The 22,710-nt window shown below is 47.7% G+C and overlaps 1 protein-coding gene across 2 annotated transcripts in view; it reads right to left on the reverse strand.

The window, feature by feature from the left end:
- Positions 1 to 16,458: 16,458 nt before the first annotated feature.
- Positions 16,459 to 22,710, reverse strand: part of LEP (leptin) — a 20,161-nt gene continuing 13,909 nt past the window's right edge. The window contains exons 2-3 of one of the 2 annotated variants that reach the window (XM_011995920.1): positions 19,130 to 19,301; positions 16,459 to 16,890 (exon numbers count right to left, since the gene is read on the reverse strand). In XM_011995920.1, the coding sequence (XP_011851310.1) occupies positions 16,531 to 16,890; positions 19,130 to 19,273 (504 nt within the window). In that variant the 5' untranslated portion in view covers positions 19,274 to 19,301 and the 3' untranslated portion in view covers positions 16,459 to 16,530. Of the gene's footprint in view, positions 16,891 to 19,129; positions 19,302 to 22,710 lie in introns of those variants that run through there. The other variant, XM_011995921.1, reaches the window with a different exon arrangement.

Here is a 22,710-nt window from a genome sequence, read left to right on the forward strand (position 1 = left end):
TGGGGGGCTGTCTATAAATGGCCACTCTGGGAGTGTCTGTCTTAGGCAGTTAAGGTAAGGATTGAAATACACCCTGGTCTCCTGCAGTAGTAAGCTAGGATTGGGAAACCCCAGCCCTGGTAAATTTGAGGTCAAACTGGCTCTCTGCTGTCAAACCCTGTTTTCTGTTAAGATGTTTATCAAGACAATCCATGCACCGCTGAACATAGACCCTTATCAGAAGTTCTGATTTTGTCCTTGCCCTGTTTCCTCAGGAGCATGTGATCTTTGCTCTGCTTTTTGCCCCTTAAAGCATGTGACCTACTCCCTGTTTGTACACCCCCTCCCCTTTAGAAATCCCTAATAAAAACTTGCTGGTTTTGCAGCTCAGATGGGCATCATGGTCCTACCGCTATGTGATGTTACCCCCAGCAGCCCAGCTGTAAAATTTCTCTCTTTGTACTCTTTCTCTTTATTTCTCAGACCAGCCAACACTTATGGAAAATAGAAAGAACCTACATTGAAATATTGGGAGTGGGTTCCCCCGATACTTCTGAAACTACTCCAAACAATTGAAAAGGAGGGACACCTCCCTAACTCATTTTATGAGGCCAGCATCATCCTCATGCCAAAACCTGGCAGAGACACAACAAAAAAAAGAAAACTTCAGGCCAATATTCCCGAAGAACATCAATGTGAAAATCCTCAATAAAATACTGGCAAACTGAATCCAGCAGCACATCAAAAAGCTTATCCACCACAATGAAGTTGCCTTTATCCCTGGGATGCAAGGCTGGTTCAACATATGCAGATCAATAAGTGTAATCCATCACAAAAACAGAACCAATGACAACAACAACAAAATACCAACGTGACATCAGTCAGCAACCAGATAGATACAATAGATGTAAATAATCTCGAGGACACAGACAGGAGGGAAATGTAGTGAAATAATTAGGAAGTGATGAGTTTTTAGTTTGCTTACCAAATGACCCAGCAATTGCACTCTCAGACATTCATTCCAGAGAATGAAAACTTAATGTTCATTCAAAGCCTACATATGAATGTTCATAGCAGTTTTATTTGTAATAGCCAAAAATTGGAAACAACCCAGACAGCCTTCAATATTTTAAATTTATTTAACATATATGTTTAATATATTTTAAAGTTACTTTAAAATACAATTTATTTATTGTAATTTTATCTAATTTTTGTGATAATTGTATGCGTACATGCCATTGTAAGAAATGACGCAGAGATCTCTTATGCCTTTTGTCCAGTGATAACATCTTGTAGTGCCATATCACAACCCGGAAATTGACATTGATACAATCCTACTCAGATTTCATCAGTGTGACAGTGTGACAGTGTGACGTGTATTCATTTGTGTATGTCTCTGTGTATTTAATTCTTTGAAGCCTTATTACATGTGGGGATTCATGGTGACCACCACAGTCAAGATACAGAAGAGCTCCATCACAAGGAGGCCCCACTACATTTTTATAGCTACAGCCACTTTCCTCTACCCACTGTCTAACCCCTGGGAAACTAATCTGTTCATCTCTATAATTTTGTCATTTCAAGTATGCTATGTCAATGGAAACATACAGTATGAAACCTCTTTTGAATGTATTTTTAATTAAACTTTTAATTCTGGGATAATTATAGATTTATATGGAGTTGTAAGAAATAATAGATCCCTTGTACCTCTACCCAGTTTCTCCCAATGGTAACATTTTATGCAACTCTAATACAATGTTGCAACTAGGATATTGATGTTGATACAGCCAAGATGCGGAACATTGCCATCACCACAGGGATCCCTCCTCTCACCCTTTCAAAGCTGTACCTGCCTTCTTCCCTCCTTCCATTCCTAACACCTGGCAACCACTGATATGTCCTCCACCTCTATAATTGTGTCTTCTCAAGAATGTTATATAAGTGAAATCAAACAGTATGTAATATTTGAGGAACTGGCTTTTTTCACTCAGCAGCATGCCCTGGAGATTCATCCAAGCTGTTGCATGTATCAATAGTTCATTTCCTTTTCTTGTTGATTAATATTCCATGGTATGGATGTACCACAGTTTGTTTAACCATTCACCCATTGAAAGACATTGGGGTTTTTTCCAGTTTTTGGCTATGACAAATAAAACTGTTGTGAATATTCATAAGCAAGGTTTCATGTGAACATTATGTTTTCATTCTCTGAGATAAATGTCTAGTTGTACAGTTGCTGGGTCATATGGTTCGCACATGTTTAACTTTGTAAGAAATAGCCATACTCTTTTCCAGAATGGTTGTTCCATTTGGCATCCTCAGCAGCAATACATGAGTGATCCAGTTTTCCACATCCTTTTTTTTGAAACAGCCTCCCACTCTTGTTGTGCAGTGGTGTCATCTCAGCTCACTGAGTGCAGTGGTGTCATCTCAGCTCACTGCAACCTCCGCCTCCCCAGTTCAAGCGATTCTCCCACCTCAGCCTCCCAATTAGCTGGGATTACAGGTGCCTGCCACCATGCTTGGCTAATTTTTGTATTTTTAGTAGAGACGGGGTTTCACATGTTGGCCAGACTGGTCTCAAACTCCTCACCTCAGGTGATCTGCCTGCCTCTGCCACCCAAAGTGCTGGGATTACAGGAGTGAGCCACCATGCCTGGCCATTTTTGGTAGAGACGGGGTTTTGCCATGCTGGCCAGGCTGGTCTTGAACAACTGACCTCAAATGATCCACCCACCTCGGCCTCCCAAAGTGCTGGAATTACAGAAGTGAGCCACCATGCTCAGCCTCAGTTTTCCACATCCTTGACAGCATTTGGTGTTATCATTATTTTTTATTTTAGTCATTCTGGTAGGTGTGCAGTGATATCTCGCTGTGAATTTCCCTAATGTCTAACAATGTTGAACATCTTTTCATGTGCGTGCTATTTGCCATCTGCATATCCTCTTCAGTGAAAAGTCTGTTCATGTCTTTTGCTTATTTTTAAAATTGTATTGTTTTTTCACTGTTGCGTTTGGAGAGTTCTTTATATAGTCTAGATACTGTCCTTTGTCAGATATGTAGTTTGCATATATTTTCTCCCAGTCTGTAGCTTGTTTTCTCATCTTCTCAACTAGATTTTTCACAGAGCAAAGTTTTTTAATTTTTATGAGGTCCAGTTGCTCCAACATTTGTTGAAACAGCTCTCCCAGGGCCAGGTGGGTTGCTATTGATCTAAGCTGTTCTGCTGGACTGTAAACTCCCTATGTTCTGTTCACTCCTGAACCCTAGGGCCTCACCCAGGCCTGGCACATGAAAGGCTAACAAATGTGCTGTATAAAAAAGTAAACCAAGATCTGCTGGAGCTTGGGCAGAGTCCACTGGGAATCCAGCACAGGCACCTCGAAGCCTCACTGTGTAGCCTCTCATACTTCCTCTGTCTTTTTCCTCTCTGACATCGGGATGGGGTTATAGGGGAATGCAGGGAAGGGCTTTGGACAAGACCCTGTGTCTCGGAGACTCTGGGATAGTGGGGGGCAGTGGGGAGTGGGAAGCTGCCAGTCCATAGTCCTATAGCATTTTTGTTTAGGAGAGGCAAAGTTTGAGAGACCTGAAGCCCTTGAAAGGCCTTCGGAGCTCCTGAAGGTCACCCAGGCTGCTTTTGTTCTTGTCTTCCCATCCCCAGTGCTGGAGGAGAAGGAAGTGTCCAATATGTGTCTCAGAAAAGAGTCAGTGGAGACAGGCTGTAGCTTTGGGGTTTTCAGTAAGAGCACCCTGACTCCACCTGTGCTTCTGCAGTACCAGGGAGGTTCACTATAGTGCAGAGTTTCCCTTCCCTTCCCTTCCCTTCCCTTCCCTTCCCTTCCCTTCCCTTCCCTTCCCTTCCCTTCCCTCCTTCCTTTCTTCCTTCCTTTCTTTTTCTTTTCTTCCTTCCTTCCTTCCTTCCTTCCTTCCTTCCTTCCTTCCTTCCTTCCTTCCTTCCTTCCCTCCCTCCCTCCTTTCCCTTCCCTCCCCTCCCCTTCCCTTCCCTCCTTCCTTTCTTTTTTGACACAGTCTCTATATCGCCCAGGCTGGAGTACAGTGGTGTGATCTCAGCTCACTGCAACCTCCACCTCCTGGGTTCAAGCGATTTTCATGCTTCAGCCTCCCATGTGGCAGGGATTACAGGTGTATGCCACCACATCCGGCTAATTTTTGTATTTTTGTAGAGATGGGGGTTTCACCATGTTGGCCAGGCCAGTCTCGAACTCCTGACCTCAAGTGATCCATCCACCTCGGCGTCCCAAAGTGCTGGAATTACAGGTGTAAGCCACCGTGCCTGGCCTTACAGTGCAGAGTTTCGGTCTTTCCCACCCATGCTGGTACTGCTGGGGCCTCGTGGCGGTGTCCCAGCAGGAAGTGTGCTCCAAGGGAGACACATGCTGGGGCCCAAGGAGGAGAGTATGGAATCCTAGAGTCTGGGCTGAGGACTTCCTGAGTCCCACGAAGCAGAAGACTCAGGGGAGGTTTGCAGGATGCAGTCAAGGCCAATACCTCCCGTAGAGGGCGGGGCATCTGCTCTCTGAGTCAGCAGTGGGTCAGAAAGGAAAGCTGGGGGCTTTATTTCCAGAAGGCTCAGTCTGTGGCCTGTTTGGATCTTGACCATTGTCATTCAAGACTCTATCAAATGCTCACTGGGGTGTGTTTCTACTAAGGTGCAAATGCTGCCCTACTGGAGCTTGAAGCAGACAGTGCAGGTGAGGGAGCAGAAATGTTGAGGATCTGCAGTTTTGTCCCTAATTCACTCTTGAGGCATTTGCCTTCTCTAGTCTCTCACTATAACAGCGTGAGCTGGGTGTGATGATCCCTATGTTACAGATGAGGAAATGGAGGCTCCACATGTCTGGCATTGCCTGAGATCCCTGGAGCGTATTCAGTTCCGGGCAGAATAAAGGTCTCTAGACTCAAGTCCTTTTCACTGCAGAATGGGGTAGAAAGGAGGGCCCCCTGGGGCTCCTCCACAGCTAGCTGCTCTGTAATTGTTCTGGAGAGGGAATTTCTAGGGAGGTGAGGCCCTGGGAATCCAACTTCATTGCTTAGGTCAATCTAGATCCAAGTTGAATGAGACCTAGTGCAGGGCCAACAGGGCTAAGATGGCCATATTTAACAAATAAAAAGACAGGACACCCAGTTAAATCTGAACTTCAGATTATCCACAGATCGTTTTTCAGTGTAAATATGCCCCTGATAAACAACAGATGCATTTTTAGTATAAATATTATTGCATGGCACATACTTTTAGGCACACGCATGTAAAGTCCAGACAGTTAGACTTATCTTCCCAAGTCTGACAAAGAACAGCTATTAATTCAAATGAAGAAATCACCACTGGTAGATTTTTAGAGCTGAATGTAGGGTGATATTTTTGTGGGCAGGAACCTTCCAAATATTCTCTTCAAATCTTAATGCTCAGATGAAAAATTACTGGTTTGCTGGGCTTTGATTGTTATGTTATTGTTATTGCTTGACTTGGTGGCTGACGATAACAGTGTGGGATAATAACAGGACCCACTCACAGAATTGTGATGACTCAATGAGTTAAATGTAAAGTGCTTGTTAACTGGGCAGAAGTCATCCAGGTACAGTTAGCTGAGACCTGCGGGCAGCGGGAGCGCTCACGGGGCCACTGGCGCCGCTGTCCAGGGCCCCGCCTCCCACCCCGACCCCCTCCAATCCCCTTCGACTGGGCCCTCGGGGATGGACATTTAGTGGTCTTGGCAGAAAAGACGCCCAGAAGCGCAGCTCGAGGCTGGCTGGGGGTTAGGGCGGCCGCTGAGGCTGGGGGACACCGGGGGGCTCCGTGCGTCTCTCCCCTTCGCGCCTTGTGCTTCACTGGGCTCAGCATTGCTGACTCGGGGGAAGAAGGAAAAGGAAAGGGGGTAAAAGCCAACAGACAAAACCAACAATAATAAAGGGAAATTTGTTGGGCGGGTGGAATCGTCCCGCCCCAGCCGGGCGAGTCAGGGCGCAGCTCTGCGCCTGCGGACACCGACCGCGGGCACTCGTGGCTCCCCGGCTGGAGATGCGCGCTCAACTCCCCCGCGCCCACGCCTCCCGCGGCCCTGGGCGGGAATCTAGGGGGAGATGGGACCTGGGGAGAGGTCCCAGACCTCCCGGACCGGGTCAGAAAGGGGCACAGGATGGGCTCTGTGAAGAGTCGGGGGCGGGGATCGTGAAGACATTTCCTGTACTGATAGATTCCTTACAGGACAAAAAGAAAAGGCACCCGAGCATCTCAGTGGTTTCCAGAGCACTCGAGCCTCCTCTGACTCGACTCCTTGTGAGAGAGATTCCGACTCCCCTTTTCTGGGAGACACTGGGCGGACAGCCGGGATGATCCTGGTGTTCCCAGCCCTCCCACGCCCGCCCAGGCAGTCCTCTTGCATGGGGATCGTGGACTCCGCCGCGCCCGCGCGCGGACCTGGTGCGCATCGTTTCATTCCACTCCCACCACCAGCCCCGCGGGGCCAGCACGGTATCATGCCCCGCGCAGGGAGGGATTGAGTAACTTGCCCACGGTCACAGGGCGCTGGCCCTAGAACCCAGGCGTCGGCCTCCCGGCCTCCCGGCCCAGCTGTTAACCCTGTGCTTTCCTGTCTCCCGCTGGACCCAGCTGTGGCCTCAGAGCTCGGCTGTCACCGCAAATAGAATGTGTGTTCCAAACGTGTTATGTTGACTCAGAGGCAAAAGACTGTGGCTGCTGGAGCTCTGTCTGACTGGGTGTCATCCTACTGGATATACCTACCTACGGAATCGTGGAATTGTATATGCAGAACCGACCTAAGCAAATGGGTCTAGGATGCGATTTTTAAGCTGAGGAAACAGGCCCAGAAAGGGCAAAATACGTGCCCAGGCCACACAGCATGAGGATTAGACTTCTGGTGGCTGGCATCCCAGTGGGGGGCCCTTGTTAACTCTCCCACGTGGCTGCGCTCTTCGCGCCAGCCCGGCGAGGAAGCCTTGACCAAGACGGCATCCCTGCCCCGGACCTTGTTTTTTGCAACCCCCCTCCCTTTCGGCGGCATGAAGAGCCGGGAGGCAGAGCGGGAACACACTGCCTCTGCCCAGCACCCGCAGCGGTTTCCCGGCCAGGCAGCGGCGGAGAAGGTGGAGGGCGCTTTCCACATCCAGGCTTGGAGGACTGGGCTGGGCCTCTTGGCCCAGCGCCGCCTGGCGGTGGAAGCCGACGAAGGGCTTGAGGCGCCGCGGCCCGGACCCGTGTGGTGGCTGAGTTTGGCGAGAGGAGCACGGGCCGACGTTGATTGAGTAGCCACCGGGCGCTGGGCACAAACTGTGGTTCAATCAGCTTAAAGGACCGGCACGCGCGCATTGGAGACCCACGGCCTCCCCTGTCCAGGTCCCGGGGGGCCTGGTTCCATCAAGCCTATTTTAAATGGTCCTGAGGCTGCCTTTTCAGATACTTGGCCCCTTTGGCCACAGAATGTGTGGGTCACAGAGACTCCCTCCCCACACCTCACAAGGGTCCCTTGTCTTCTTTTTTCTTTTTTTCTTTTTCTTTTCTTTTTTTTTTTTTTTGAGACGGAGTCTCCGTTCAGGCTGGAGTGTAGTGGCACGATCTCGGCTCACTGCAACTTCTGCCTGCTGGGTTCAAGCGATTCTCCTGCCTCAGCTTCCCCAGTAGCTGCGATTACAGGCGCATGCCACCACACCCAGTTTTTTTTTTATATTTTTGGTAGAGACAGGGTTTCACCATGTTGGCCAGGCTAGTCTGGAACTCCTGACCTCAAGTGATCCACCCACCTCGGCCTCCCAAAGTGCTAGGATTACAGGTGTGAGCCACCGTGCCTGGCCTTAAATTTTTTTTTAATTTTTAATTTTTGTGGGTACACAGATGTACATATTTATGGGTTACATGAGATATTTTGATACAGGCATGCAAATGTATACTAATCACATCAAGGTAAATAAGGTATTAATTCCTTCAAGCATTAGTTATTTTAAAATGTATGATTAAATTAGTTTTTACTATAATCTCCCTTTTATGCTAGCAAATTCTAGATCTTATTTATTCTTTCAATTTTTTTTGTACCTATTAACCATCACCCCTCCCCTCACTCCCACTACCCTCCCCAGCCTCTGGTAACCATCCTTCTACTCTCCATCTCTATGAGTTCAACTGTTTTAATTTTTAGCGCCCGCAGATAAGTGCGAACATATGAAGTTTGTCTTTCTGTGCCTGACTTATTTCACTTAACATAATGATCTCCAGTTCCATCCACGTTGTTGCAAATTACAGGATCTCATCTTTTTTAAGACTGAATAGTACTCCATTGTGTTGTGTACCACATTTTCTTTATCCATTCATCTTTTTTTTTTTTTTTTTTTTGAGACAGAGTCTCACTCTGTTGCCTAGGCTGGAGTTCAGTGGAGCAATCATTGTTCACTGCAGCCTCAACCTCCTAGGCTCAATTGATCCTCCTACCTCAGCCTCCCAAGGAGCTGAGGCTATAGGTGCATGCCATGACATCTGGCTAATTTTTGTATTTCTTTGTAGAGACAGGGTTTCACCATGTTGCCCAGGATGATCTCAAACTCCTGGGTTCAAGCCATCCACCTGCCTTGGCCTCCCAAAGTGCTAGGATTATGGGTGTGAGCCACCATACCCTGCCCCATTTATCTATTGATGGACACTTATGTTGCTTCCAAATCTTGGCTATTGTGAGCAGTGCTACAGTAAACATGGGAGTGCAGATCTCATATGGTAGCTCTATTTTTAGTTTTTTGAAAAACCTCCAAACTGTTCTCCATAGTGGTTGTACTAATTTACATTTCCACCAACAGTGTATGAGGATTCCCTTTTCTCCACATCCTCGCCAGCATTTGTTATTGCCTGTCTTTTGGATCATATACCTGTTTGCCATTTGTATGTCTTCTTTTGAGAAATGTATATTCAGATCTTTAGCCAACTTTAAAAATGGGGTTATTAGATTTTTTTTCCCATAGAGTTATTTGAGCTCTTTATATATCCTGGTTGTTAATCCCTTGTTAGATGGGTAGTTTGCAAATATTTCTCCCATTCTGTGGGTTTTGTCTTCACTTTGTTGATAGTTTCCTTTGCTGTGCAGAAGCTTTTCGACGTGATGTAATCTCATTTGTCCATTTTTGCTTTGGTTGTCTGTGCCTATGGGACATTGCTCAAGAAGTCTTTGCCCATTTCAGTGTCCTGGAGAGTTTCTCCAATGTTTTCTTGTAATAGTTTCACAGTGTGAGGTCTTACATTTTAGTCTTTAATTCATTTTGATTTGATTTTTGTATATGGTGAGAGATAGGGGTCTAGTTTCATTCATCTGTGTATGGATATCTGGTTTTCTCAGCACTATTTATTAAATACATTTCCTCAAAGTACGTTCTTGGAAACTTTGTGGAAAACCAGTTTGCTGTAGATGTGTGGATTTGTTCCTGGGTTCTCTATTCTGTTCCAGTGCTTTATGCATCTGCTTTTATTAGGGCCCCTTGTCTTCTGCTTAGCCTCATAAAATATTGTATTCTTTTCAACAACTATTTACATATAAATGAATGTGAACACGACCCATAGGAAACTCAGCAGCAAGAGTGCATCCAGGGATATGAAAGGGCTACAGGGCTGCTGCAAGATGAAGACAGGGAGGCTCCAGCAGTGCATCATGCCAGGGTCTGCCCCTTCCCTGCCAATCACAGCATCTCCTCTAAGCTGCACAGAAACCTGGGAGGGAGGCTTTGAGAGCTTAGTGACTTGCCCCAGCTTACCCAGCCTAGAGTGACAGGGCATGGACCAGGCTCCCGACATACTGACCTCAGGTCAGTGGGTGATTACTTCCTCCCCTTCCCCAGATCTAGCACGAGGCCTAAAACGTTGTTAGATCCCCTGCCCTGTTACCACTGGAGGGTTTGAGGGCTTCAAGAATTTTCTCTTTAAACAAATCATCCTCAAAGTAACTCTCCATCAGCCACTAATACTGTAAAAGGATTATGGCACTTGTGGGGATGAGGAGCATGGAGGAGGGAGTGGCAGGGGCACCAGGACCCCCAAGATCACCTCCACGTGTTTCCCACAGCTCAGGGAGCTTCTGTGTCCCGCTGTGCCGCTGTCTGCCCACTAAGCTATGAGCTCCTCTATTTGTTCAGTTTTGTTCCTCTGGAGCCTGGCACAGCATCGGGCACATAGTAAGCACTCAGAAATATTTGCCCATCTCCTCGATTACCATCATTTAATCTGCCTGACCCAGGACCTGCCAGAATTGGCCAAAGGGCTGCCATTTGCACTCCTCCCCCCAGCACCCCCAACCCTGGCAGCACAAGAATGAGCACGGTGGCAGGGGAGGCCACAAGATTCCTCTAGAATCCTGTTTTTCATAATCTATCCAGCAAGGGATTTGGGAATTCCTTAAACAGCCAGTGTGCATTTGTGCATACACAGTTAGCCTGCCAGCTCCCCAACATGTCATGAAAGGCATCCACCAAGCAGCCCTCCTGGCCAGACTGGGCTGGGCAGCCCCAGACCTGGGGTGTCTGAATCCCCTGGGGCTCTCTGTTCTGTGCCAGCGCCTCATTCCTCATCCCTGGACCCCCTGGCAGCAGCAGCTGGGCCCTGAGACAGCAGCTGCCTGCCTTCCCTCCTAGGCTGGGGACTCATCTGCATTTGGCAGTGCTCAGATTAATCCCGATTACCTTCCCTGCTGACTGAGCAGGAGTTGAAGAATTTCTGTGGCCCCCGCCCCCATCCCCTGGGAAAACACAGCTGAATGTTCCTGCAGCCAATGTCCTCACCAACCAAGAAGATTATGACCGTGTCAGGTTCTAGGAAGAGCAAGGCCAGAGTGTGTTCTTAGGAGGGCAGGAGGCACCGAGGGATCTCGCAGCTCCCTAAATGGGGCAAACGGAGCGAGGCTGTGAGTAGGAGTGACGCAATACAAACAGGCAGAGACTGGGGAGATGATTAGAGAGGGAATGCAGAGGGAGGAGGACGACAGCCTCTTTTGCAGGAGCTTTTATTTATTTCTATTCTCTTTGAAGTTAGACATCAAGCGGAATCAGGAGGGGAAAAGCAGTAAAGAAGCAGGGAAAGAAAAAATCAAGAGTCGGGCAGCTGGTATGTGCTTCAGAGACCTGTGGGGGGACTTACTTCATGCCCAACCCCGTGCCTGGGCAGAAGGCCAGGAACCATCCCACCCTCAGGGATGCAAACATGTGACCATCAGAGAGAGGCTGCCAGGGCAGCCTTTTCCTAGGAGACAGTACGATCCTGGAGGGCAAGGACCATGGCTTTCGATCACTTCTGTATCTGCAGTGCCTGGGACACAGCGTGGTATACAGTAATTGTTGAAGAAATAATAGCTATGTGCTAGGAGCTATTGAAAGGCCTTTGAATGTTAATTCATCATGTCCTTTCACAAGGCTGTGAGACAGATACTACTATCTTCATGGTACAGAAGAGAAAATGGAAGCACAGAGAGGTTAAGTCACTTGCTCAGGGTCACACAGTTTGAAAGCAGCCGGGCTGGGATTCAAACCTGCGCAGGCTAATTTGAAAGACTGCTCTTACTCACCATTCTATACCCTCTTGAAAAAAAGAGGGATCTTTTTCTACCCTTTTCTACAGACTCTTGAAAGAGTGAAAAGAAAAAAAATATGTTGGTTGTAGAATTGAAAGAGAGCATTTAAATCCAATTTCTTATTTTATCAACTAAGGACTAGAGAGCAGAAGGGATTTGTCCAAGACCTTTGGCACTAGCAGTTACTAGTGGAGCTGGGGTTAGAACCCAGGTCTCCCAATGTCTACTCTCAGGAGCTTCCTGCCTCACCAGTTTGTCTTGGAAGAGAGCAATCAGTGCCCTCCATGGTTTGTAAACTGACTTTTTAATGGCATCAGTGTCTGCTGGGCTTGGGATCTGGTGGAAAGCAGACCTCTTATTTACCTCCCCAGCCTTTCCTTAACCCGGTCAGGCTGGCTTCATAGGGCACACCTGAGTTCTTCAGGCCTCGGCAGCCTGGCCCAGCAGGAAGACATTGAAGCTCACCAGGAGGCGAGCAGGGAGTGTCCCTGGGGGAAGCTGCTGAGGCCAGTGCTCAGGAACCAGTGCTCTGTCTGAGGACCAATTCCACCGGGGCCCGGTAAGGGCCATGTGGGTGTCCAGTGTGAATGTTCTGTGCTTGTATTTCCACCTAAATTCCCAGTTCTTTGGCAACCTGAATACTGAACATTGTCAGAGTAGTTTTTCTCCCAAGGCATTTGTTCTGGATCACTAATGTCTGGTATATATCATTTTTGATTCAACATATTTAAAACTCATTTTCCCCCCAGACAAGACAAATAGAATTTGTAGCTTTCCATATGGACTTTTCAAAAAGATTGGTACTGGGACACACTGGCTTCCCAGAGTGGTGTCATTTGATTAGCCCTGGTGTTCTTCCACTTATGGGGAGTGGGTAATTGCAGCTATTCCAAGTGGGAGATGGTGTGATTGGGTTTTTCTCCTATGGGGGAAAAACAAATCCTATCAGATACATGAGTTTCTGGCATCTCCTATTCTTCTTTGCTGCAGGATTTTCCAGAATAGAAGTCTCCCAGCAGTGCACATCCAGGAAGCATCCAGGCCGGGTCAGGCAGGGTTTAATAAGCACTGGGCCTTTCACCTGGATGCTGGGAAGGTGCCTGGACCTGTGAAAACCCCAGGGTGGGGTCAGGGGCCAATGCAGAGGTTTCCCAGAGAGCTCTGGGGCTGGGTCACTTCCCTGCTGGCCAGTCTGTCATGCTGAATGCCCAGGACTTCCACAACGAGTCCCAGAGGCGGGATGACAGGGTCGGAGTCAGGTCCACTTCTGCAGGGGTTGCCATTTACCCGGTTTGTTAGGACACAGGCAGAGTGTTCGAATAGAGAGGAATGCCTGAAGGCTCCTAGGATCACAGCAAGGGGTGTTGGAGGAGGGGATTCTCGGCTTCTCGGAGGCCCTTCCATGACAGGAGGGACAGTGGAGATAGCACCTATACTGGTGACCTTGCTCTCTGCTTTTCTCCGGTAATGAGTCGACTTTATGGGTCACGTGGAAACCAAGGAAGACCGCCAACCATCTCTTTAATCAGGATTTTCTGTGCAGGGTTCAGGCACGGAGAGAAAAGGCAAGGATGTGGGAGGAGAGGAGAGTCCCTGGAAGGAATGCCCGCAGTATATCAGCCTGGAGTTTCCATTCAGGAAATTTCCCCAGCCCCCCAGGCCCTACCAAACTTGCCTCCTCCCTAATGACAAACCCCAGCCCTACCTGTAGCCCCGGCCACCAGCCCCTTTGAGGAGAGAAGGTGATGGGTAGGGTGAGGAGCTCCGTGGGAGGACTGAACCAAGGTGTGGGCTCCTAGGCACCTGCCCGTGGTCCAGGCCTGCAACTCCCAGACCTGCCTGTGGGTGAGCCTGCGTGCTGACATGCTTGGCTGGGCTCTAGCCTTGGCTATTAGTGGCCCAGGGTATGTGTGTGTGTGTGTCCCTTTGGAGCTATGTAGTTTGTGTACCAAGATAAGAAGGGAGCTGGGGAGTTAGCCCTGATGAGCTTTGTAACAATAAAGCCTTGTCTTGTTAAATAAATCAAGAATAAATCTTGAATAAATGCCTGCTTATTCCTTGCCAATATTTTCCTGCTACCTAAGGCAACATAGCTCTGTATCTTTAACCAGTCACTTAACCTCTCTGGGCCTATTTCCATATCTATAGAAAGTGGATATAATACTATTTGTTCTCCTCAACGCTGCTTATTGTAGAGATCCAATATAATAACGTGTATGAAAATGCTTTATAGATGGCAAGGTGCTGTTCTGCTGTAAGGAATCCTTCTGATCATTATGCTTATTGTAAAGCAATCAGAACAGCCATCCCTACAACATAAGGTGTCAGCAACATGACCTCCATCATGACGGAAGAAAAAAAGAACAAATTTCCCAGTGGAAAAGAGTGACCCAGACAAAGCAGAAAGACCAGTAAAATAACCCCAATGAGAGGAATAACAATTTGGATAACTTAATATCAAGTCCCAATCCACTATAACCAATAACAAAAATGTTCTTCATTCTTATCAGAAGCAGTTGTCAGAGCCAAGGACAATCACTCCACCCTTTTCTAAGTCCAGGGTCAAACATTATTTTTTATTTGATGCCGTGTGGTTGAAGTTAAGAGCCAGTCAGAGTTGGTTTTGGTTCTCAGTACAAAAGTAAAGGGTCAAAGGGAGTGAATCTCCTCCTTCTCTCAGAAAGAAATCCAGACTGGGACGAGGTTCCAGAAAGCTGTCAGGAATCAGACAGGCCAGGAAAGAAAGGCTCAGAGCATTCCTGGAGGGAATCTGTTGTTTCTCCCTTCCCAAGACCCGTTTCTCTTGCTTTTTGGTAACAGACCCTCTTTTCCTTTGGGAAACTACCCTATCCCCCTTCTCATTCCAAGTGCAATTGACCCCTTCCTTGCTTTGACTCAAATCTAACCAATCAGAGTACTGCGTTTTCCTGGCCCAGTGATTGCTTCAGCAATAGACATGTGATTCAAGCCAGACCAATGAAAATCAGCTCTGGGACTTTTACTGTAAAAATTAGGAAGGAGCGCTCTTTTTCCTGGGGAGTTGCCAACCTGGAAGGTATAGGCCTGGAGTTTTTGATGGTCGCCTTTGCCACTGTCTAAGAATAAAGCCAATGTCAAAGGAAGCAAAGCTGAGATAGAGAATTATTCCTGTTGACATGGTTTGAACACTGGTTCAACTGCATAGGAAAAGCAAGGCAAGTGAGGGTAAGCAGGTTTAGGATTGGCTAGTTTGAGTAATTTCAGTGGGCTCTGGAGCATAGGGGCTGGCTCTAGTTGTCTGGTACCTGGCCCTGGGAAGATTAGGGCAGGGGATAGTGGCCCTGAGAATGGCAGCCCAATAGAGGAGGTGGTTGGGGTGTGGGCTCTAGATTGGTTGGTCTGCATTTGAAAGGTATGCACCCCTTGAGCTGTTTGCTATCTCTGGGAATTAGCTAACCCTGGGAGAATTGGTCCCTGAGGTAGCAGTGAGGTCCCAAGATGTCACAGCATCAGAAAATAAAGGAAAAACCAAAAAGACCAACTAATACAGCTGGGAAGGCTGGGGCGTCTCTCCACAGGGTCGCTTATCCTCTTGGAGGCCAGTCTGGGCTCCTTCGCATGGTGGCTGAAGACTTCCCTGCAGCGAGAGAGGACAAGCCCCCACAGGCAAGCACTTTTCCAACCTTTGCTTATGTCTTGTTTGCTGTTGTCCCACTGTGGCAAGCAGGTCATGTGGCCAAGCCCAGTGTCATCAGTGTTACGGGGAGCCTACCTTGGGAGTGGACACCAGAAGGCAGGAGTCACACCTGGGCGCCATTGCCACAGCAATCTGCCCACAGCCTCCCCTAGTTGGCCCTTCTATCGGACAGTAGTTCTGATGGGGAGACTAAGTCAAAGCTTGCCTTCTGCCACATTCCACCTGCAGATCCCCTAGCTCCCTCCAGTCTTGTCCACATGACAAGACTTTGGCAACCATGTCTGGCTTGGAATCCTCTAAGTTGACAGACTGCCCAGCATTCCACCTCCCCTCATACATCTTCTTTGTACCCAAATGCAAAGGGAACATGGGGCATCAGCTCTTGAGGTTAGAGACCCATTCAGCCAACAGGTTGTACCTACTTGGTGCCAGGATCTAGCCTAGGTGCTGGGGATCTAGCGGGAAACAAAACAGACCAAAAGACAATCCCTGCTCGCTGGGAGCCTACATTCTTTTTTTTTTTTTTTTTTTTTTTGAGATGGAGTTTCGCTCATGTTGCCCAGGCTGGAGTGCAATGGCACAATCTCGGCTCACTGCAACTTCTGCCTCCCAGGTTCAAGCGATTCTCCTGCCTCATCCTCCTGGGCAGCTGGATTACAGGCTCCCGCCAGCACGCCTGGCTAATTTTTTTGTATTTTTAGTAGAGACGGGGTTTCACCATGTTAGTCAGGCTGGTTCCAAACTCCTGACCTCGGATGATCCACCTGCCTCGGCCTCCCAAAGTGCTGGGATTATAGGAGTGAGCCACTGTGCCCAGCAGAGCCTATATTCTTATTGGGGTAGATATTAATTAAGCAAATGTACAAGTAAAATATATGAAAATGAAGAAGAGTGGATGGGGTGAGGAACAGGAAAACAATGACTATGATTTTTTTTTTTTTTTGAGATGGAGTCTCCCTGTGTCACCCAGGTTGGAGTGCAGTGGCGAGATGTTGGCTCACTATAACCTCTGCCTCCTGGGTTCAAGTAATTTTCCCACCTCAGCCTCCCAAGTAGCTGGGATTACAGGTATGCGCCACCACTCTTGGTTGATTTTTATATTTTTATTAGAGACGGAGTTTCGCCATTTGGCCAGGCTGGGCTTGAACTCCTGACATCAGGTGATCCACACGCCTTGCCCTCCCAAAGTGCTCAGATTACATTTGTGAGCCACCGCACCCAGCTCTCATGGTCTCCTGGAGACACCTAGAAGCCAGAGTTCCTTCCCTCAATGTAGTCCTTGCAGGAAGAGTGACCTTCAAGGCCTCAGCACCCAGGGCTGAGGTCCAGCTGCCACAGCATGTCCTGCAGAGACCCCTGCAGCCTGCTCAGGGCCACCACCTCCGTGGAGTAGAGTGAAGCTTCCAGGACATCCCCCAGGCTCTCCAAGGTCTCCAGGCCACTGGCCAAGGGCAAATGGCAGCTCTTAGAGAAGGCCAGCAGGTGAAGAAGGTCCCGGAGATTCTCCAAGTCGTTGGATATTTGGATCACGTTTCTGGAAGGCAGATTGATGAGGATCTGTTGGTAGATTGCCAGTGTCTGGTCCATCTGGGATAAGGTCAGGATGGGGTGGAGCCCAGGAATGAAGTCCAAACCAGTGACCCTCTGTTTGGAGGAGACCGACTGCTATGCGGGAGGAAGAGGGAGAACAAGTGCTCAGCACGTGGGAGGAATCACTCTCAGAGCCTTCCACCTTCCCGTGGGCATGGAGGGTCATTCTCTTGGCTGCCTCCTTCCACCCTCCCTCACCACTTTGGCTCAGGCCCTTGTATCCTGTGCCCAGGTGACTGCCAAGCCTCTAAGATGGTCTCCAAGATTCCTGCTCTTCCCACACCATCCTTCCCTCCACTTCCCGACTTTCTCAGGTCATTCCTGTCTCTGCATGGCCTCTGCTGAAGAATCAGCCGTGGTTTCCTGTGTCTTATTTAGTGGAGTCTGTTCCCCAGGAATCTGAGGTCCTGCATAAGCACCCCCATCCCCTGCCTTCTCTAGTCCCTTTCACCCCCAGCTGAGTCCTCTCTCCCAGTCAGCTTTTCCAGGCAGTCCCTCCTCCTTAGAGATCAAGGTCGTACCCTCAGTGAGGTCCCCAACCCTGCTCCAGTGACTCCAGTTCCGGGAGGGCTCTCCCCGTCCATCTGCCCACAGCACTGAGGCTGACACCTCCGTGGTGACTACCCTGGGCTCCTGTGATATCGTGTATTGACACCACCCCAAGTTGGGGCCCTCGGGAGCTATCACGTGCAGCCTTGCTGAGTGGCTAATATGCCCAGCTAATTTTTAAAAATTATTTTTGAAAGGAGACAAGAGTTTTTCTCTATAAAATGCCCAAGACTCTATCTAGTTCTGAGCCATCTTTGCTTCTGGACACCTAACTTCTCCTTAACTGCCCAAGACCACCATGAGACACCCACAATGACCAGGAGATGTCTCCAGAGAGCTGCATGCAGGGAGTAAGGAGGATTCACCTGCTTTAGCTAATTTAGGTCTCATAACAACCTTGTGAATAGTGTGTGATATCCCTATTATCCAGATGATGAAACCAAGGCTTAAAGACATTAAGGAACTTGCTGAAGATATCACAGACATCAGAAATGTGAAGATTCAAACTTAATCTTCCTAATTTCAAATACAGACCTCATCAGGAAAATGGCAGAAGGTCTAGGCCTGCTTGGCCCCAGAGAAAAGACCAGGGTGGGCACTGACTGCTATTTGCAAATCAGTAGAGGGTTGAATGTGAAAAAGGGTAAACTCGCTCTTTTGGGTATCTTCGAGAGGCGGGGCCAGAGATCAGCTGGAACTACAAGAACCCTAATGACAAGCACATCTAGAGATGGGATAGAGGCCCCGAGGAGACGCTGCTGGGGGTCTTGCACTGCCATTGGGCTGCAAGGAACCTCACGGCTCCCTCTAGTCGTAGGCACTAAGATTCAAGGAAGTGAAGTCAGGGAGGAAGGCGAGCGCAGAAGGCAGGGACAGAGGGGAGAGGAAGGAAAGAGACAGTGGCTGTGGCTGCATGTGGCTCAGCTAATCTCTGAGGCCTGGGTTTCCCCTTGGTAGAGTGAAAATAAGCACCCAAGGCCTCATGATATCAGAGAATCCTATGATTTTTTTCTTATTTTTCATTTTTTTAAAAAAAAATTAGAGATAGAGGTCTTGCCATGTTGCCCAGGATGGTCTTAAAGCCCTGGCCTCAACTGATCCTCCTGCCTTGGCCTCCCAAAGCTTACAGATGTGACCCATCATGCCTGATCAAATCCTAAGATTTTTATTTATTTATTTATTTTGAGACAGGGTCTTGCTCTGTTGCCCAGGCTGGAATGCGGTGGCACAATCATGGCCCACTGCAGCCTCAACCTCAGCCTCAACCTCCCCAGCTCAGGTGATCCTCCCATCTCAGCCTCCCCTAGCTGGGACCACAGGTACACACCACCATGCCCAGCTAATATTTTTTATTATTTTTGTAGAGATGGGATCTCCCTATGCTGCCCAGGCTAGTCTTGAACTCCTGGACTCAAGTGATCCTCCTGCTTTGGCCTCCCAAAGTGCTGGGATGACAGGTACAAGCCACCACACCCAGCCCAAATCCTATGATTTTTTAAATGGAAACATGTAGCAAAGTCAAATGTTCTTGGGGTGGTTTAGAATTAGAACCACTCACCCATGGAATCCCAGCAGGTAGAGGGGCCAAAAGAAACAACCAGAAAGAGTGGAGCCCTGTGCTTTCAAATCCTTCTCAGCTTCCAGTAGGTGCCTGGCATTCAGGAGGCATTCAATAAATGTTTCTTGGACTATCTGGGTCCAGGCCCACCAGGAACCAGTGCTAGGCTGGCTGCAGTTCCACTTTGTCCCCGCACACTCTCCTTACCGTGTGTGAAATGTCATTGATCCTGGTGACAATTGTCTTGATGAGGGTTTTGGTGTCACTTTGGACTTTTTGGATGGGCACAGCTTGGATGTAGAACAGATAGGGCCAAAGCCACAAGAATCCCCACAGGGGTCTCCAATGCATTTTCCTTCCCAGGATGTGCTTCTTGGGCCTGAAAACAGAAGGAACCACACATTGCAAGGAGCTGGTATCTCAGAATACATCCATCTGACCCATTACCAACCACATTACTGGATGGGGATGAAAATCAGCTTTGCTTTTTGCCCTGGCTACCATCCCCTCAAAGTCAAAGACAATTCATTATCTACCTATGTATTAATGAAATACATCCTCTTAGGAAGAGGATTATTGTCTGGTCAATAAAACCACCATGAGGTATCCTGTAGACCACAGAGCTGTGAGGCCAGGGTGTGATCAAATGGACATTGTAGGGATGATGTAGACTTCATTGCGTGCTTCAAGGGAAAAAGAACAGATTTTTAAGGCCTGGTTTGAACCCAGTCATTTACTCACTGAATAATTTTAATTTACAAAATACTCCACCTTCATCCTTGTAATATACCTATCTCTAGGCTTTTATGAGGATCAAATTAGATAATGCATGTGAAAGGGCTTGAAAGTGTTGTGAAATGTGCTCTATCATTACCCTGTCGTTAGCGATTATGCTACTCACCTGTCCTCTGCATTTCTCTCTCACAGAAGCTGATACTCTGTGATATCCTTTACCACTTGCTTCCTTACTTCCTTTCTCTCCCACCCACTGGGAGCCTGAATCCCACTAGCACTTACTGACCTTCTAAATAATATGTCAGACACAGGGCTCGGCACCAAGGATGCAATACTGAGCAACAGATGCTCTCTACCCTTGAGTGGCTTACAGTTTAATAGGAGAAGCAAACAGGTCAATGGGCCATTCTAAGCCAGGAGGAAAGAGCTTTGCAAAAAGGGCAGGTACGAGATACCACCAGAGCGCACATGGGGCTCCCTGGAAGAAGTGTCTCCTGTGCTGGGGATTGGACTGAATATGGGCTACTAAGAGTAGAAAGTGGTTGCCATAGTAGCTGAGAAATCAGGGGGCATAAAGACATGGCGGTGGGAGAGAGCATAACACATTCACCCAGAACGCTTGAAACTTCCAAAGTCTTGGAACTGTGAATTCTAAAATTAAAATAATATGCAGATCCTTGATTAAGCAGCAAAGTTTTAATGAGATACATGAGGCAAAAGGTAATAAAGTTAAATGTATGTGAGTCTGTGGCCAATGATCCATGCTAAGTATATGTGCATAAGCCTAATAATAAAATGTAAGTAAATATTAGGATGAAGATTCTGGAGATGGTAGTAAAGTTAATCTCCGCTTTTCATGTTCTTCGTCGTCTGGGTCTTGATGAAAACAGGTAATACATTTTCTGTCCATAGATGGCAATATTAGTAGGTTTCATTTCTGGCAATACAATAAAAACAAGCAGTCTGTCTATATATTATTTATAATGTTTGATCAAAGCCATGTTTTTTTAATCTGAATTTTACAGAAGAGAAAAATATGGGGCTCAGGAAGAGGAGTCAACTTGCTCAAAGTCAAACAGGTCCATGTCAGAGTCAGGATTCAGATCCAGAGAGCAGGAGTGCAAGCCACCCACCCCTCCAGCCCCTCAAAGATTTAAGGAAAAGCCCAAATCACACCCCAATTTCCAGTCAAGGGCATCTGCTGGGAACATGGCATTTGGAAATGAATACCCTGCTCTGGAATGAAGCTATGGTATTGTACCCCCATCTCAACTTCAAACATGAAAAGTACCATGTATCAAGTAATTTGGGAAAAGGCAAATTTATGTCTTAAAAAAGTAAAACTTCCTCTATTAACTACTTGTTACCTGAGTAATACACCAAATGTCTGTGTAACAGAGTTAGCTAGTGCTAATCCCCAATACGATTTCATGAAACCCTAGCAGAGATGGGCGGGTGTAGTGATTAGGCTCCGAGGCTCCAGCTCAGGCTCCACTCTTGTTAGCTTTGTGTCTCTGGGAAAATAGCTTCCTTAAAGCGTCCTTTCCTTTCAGCTAAATGGAGCTAACACCACCACCTGGCTCAAAAGGGTAAATGAGATGAACCTGTGAAGCCCCTGCTCATGGTGTGCATGTCCAGAGCAGGATGAGGGGAGTAAATTATTATAATTTCCAGGCAGGGCTTGAAATGCTGGGCAACACTACCTGTGGCCAACTGTGAATCAAGTATTTGGCCCACTGCCTCCCGCGGGCTATCTCAACAGGGTGCTGGTGTCTCTGGGTCTTCCCCATGCCGCACAAGATCAGCTTGCCTCCTTTTCTAAGATTCACGTGTTGATGACACCCTCCTACTCAAGAGAATTTATTACCAGATTAACTGTGGTCATAGTCACTCTCATATAATGACCATCCTCTAATAACTAAGTGGAAAAACAGTTTTATAAGCCGCCTCTATCACCACGGATAATATGCTTCAGTGGATGCTGGAAATAAATTGTAGTTCCTTGAAAACATGGAGCTGAGAAGCTGCCGCTGAGTAAGGCTGCCTAATAGGAGAGGCCAGGTTTAGGGGAAACCCATGAGGGTCTGCAGAGAGAACTGGTAGCAGGTCCATCTGAGAGCAAAGTGCTTGCAAGAATCTGCCCCACCAGCACACAACACGTAACACAAATGCTCATACACACATCACATACACACATCAACACAGATCACCCCTTTAGTAGAGGTTGCTAGTCTTTCCCAGTATCTTGTCTTCCATTCTTCCCCAGTCATAGAAAACTCCAAGTCTTAGGTAGGGGTATGGCCATCTAGAATAACTACTTTACGTCTCAGAGTCTCCCAACTAGATGTGGCCATGTGACTAAATTCTGGTCAGTGAAATATAAGCAGAAGTGTCCTGTGCCAGCTCTCAGGAACCTGCCGTGTGCCTTCGTCTCTTCCTTTTTCATCCCTTGCTCCATTCTGATGCCTGGACTGTAGATATGGTAGCCAACGTTCTAGCACCATCTTGAACCAGGGGGATGAAGGCCTCACCTTATCAACAGCAGGGCAGGGAGCTGCAGGAGCTCGGTTCCTGAGGTTCATGGAGCTGAGATGCCATGCTGGTCTTGGACTACCTATCTCTGGACTTGTGCTGGGTGTGTGTGAGAGACATAACCTCTGCCTTTTAAAAGCCACTGTTCTTTTGGGTCTCTGCTAAATGCAGCCAAACTTAATGCTAACCGACTTAACGCGTGCCAACATGGGCATCAGAAAAGAGTGGGCATTAAGTCTTCCTTGGTTCACCTGAGTCTTAGTACCTGGGTGGGGCCTGGCCATGGCCCGACATGGGAAAGAAGAATGACTGGGAGGAGGAGCAGCAGGGTTTAGGGACAAGGAGAGGAGGGATAATTCAAGGCAGCAAATAGTTGGTGCAAAAGTAACTGCTGTTTTTGCCATTACTCTTAAAAACCACAATTACTTTTGTACAAACCTAATACAATTTCATTGAGCATAGTGCCTGACACCCCATAATTACTCAATATAGGGTTGATGGTTGGCAGCTAACATGTATTG

Source organism: Mandrillus leucophaeus, unplaced genomic scaffold (genome assembly GCF_000951045.1).
Source record: "Mandrillus leucophaeus isolate KB7577 unplaced genomic scaffold, Mleu.le_1.0 Scaffold5, whole genome shotgun sequence".
Taxonomy (NCBI): domain Eukaryota; kingdom Metazoa; phylum Chordata; class Mammalia; order Primates; family Cercopithecidae; genus Mandrillus; species Mandrillus leucophaeus.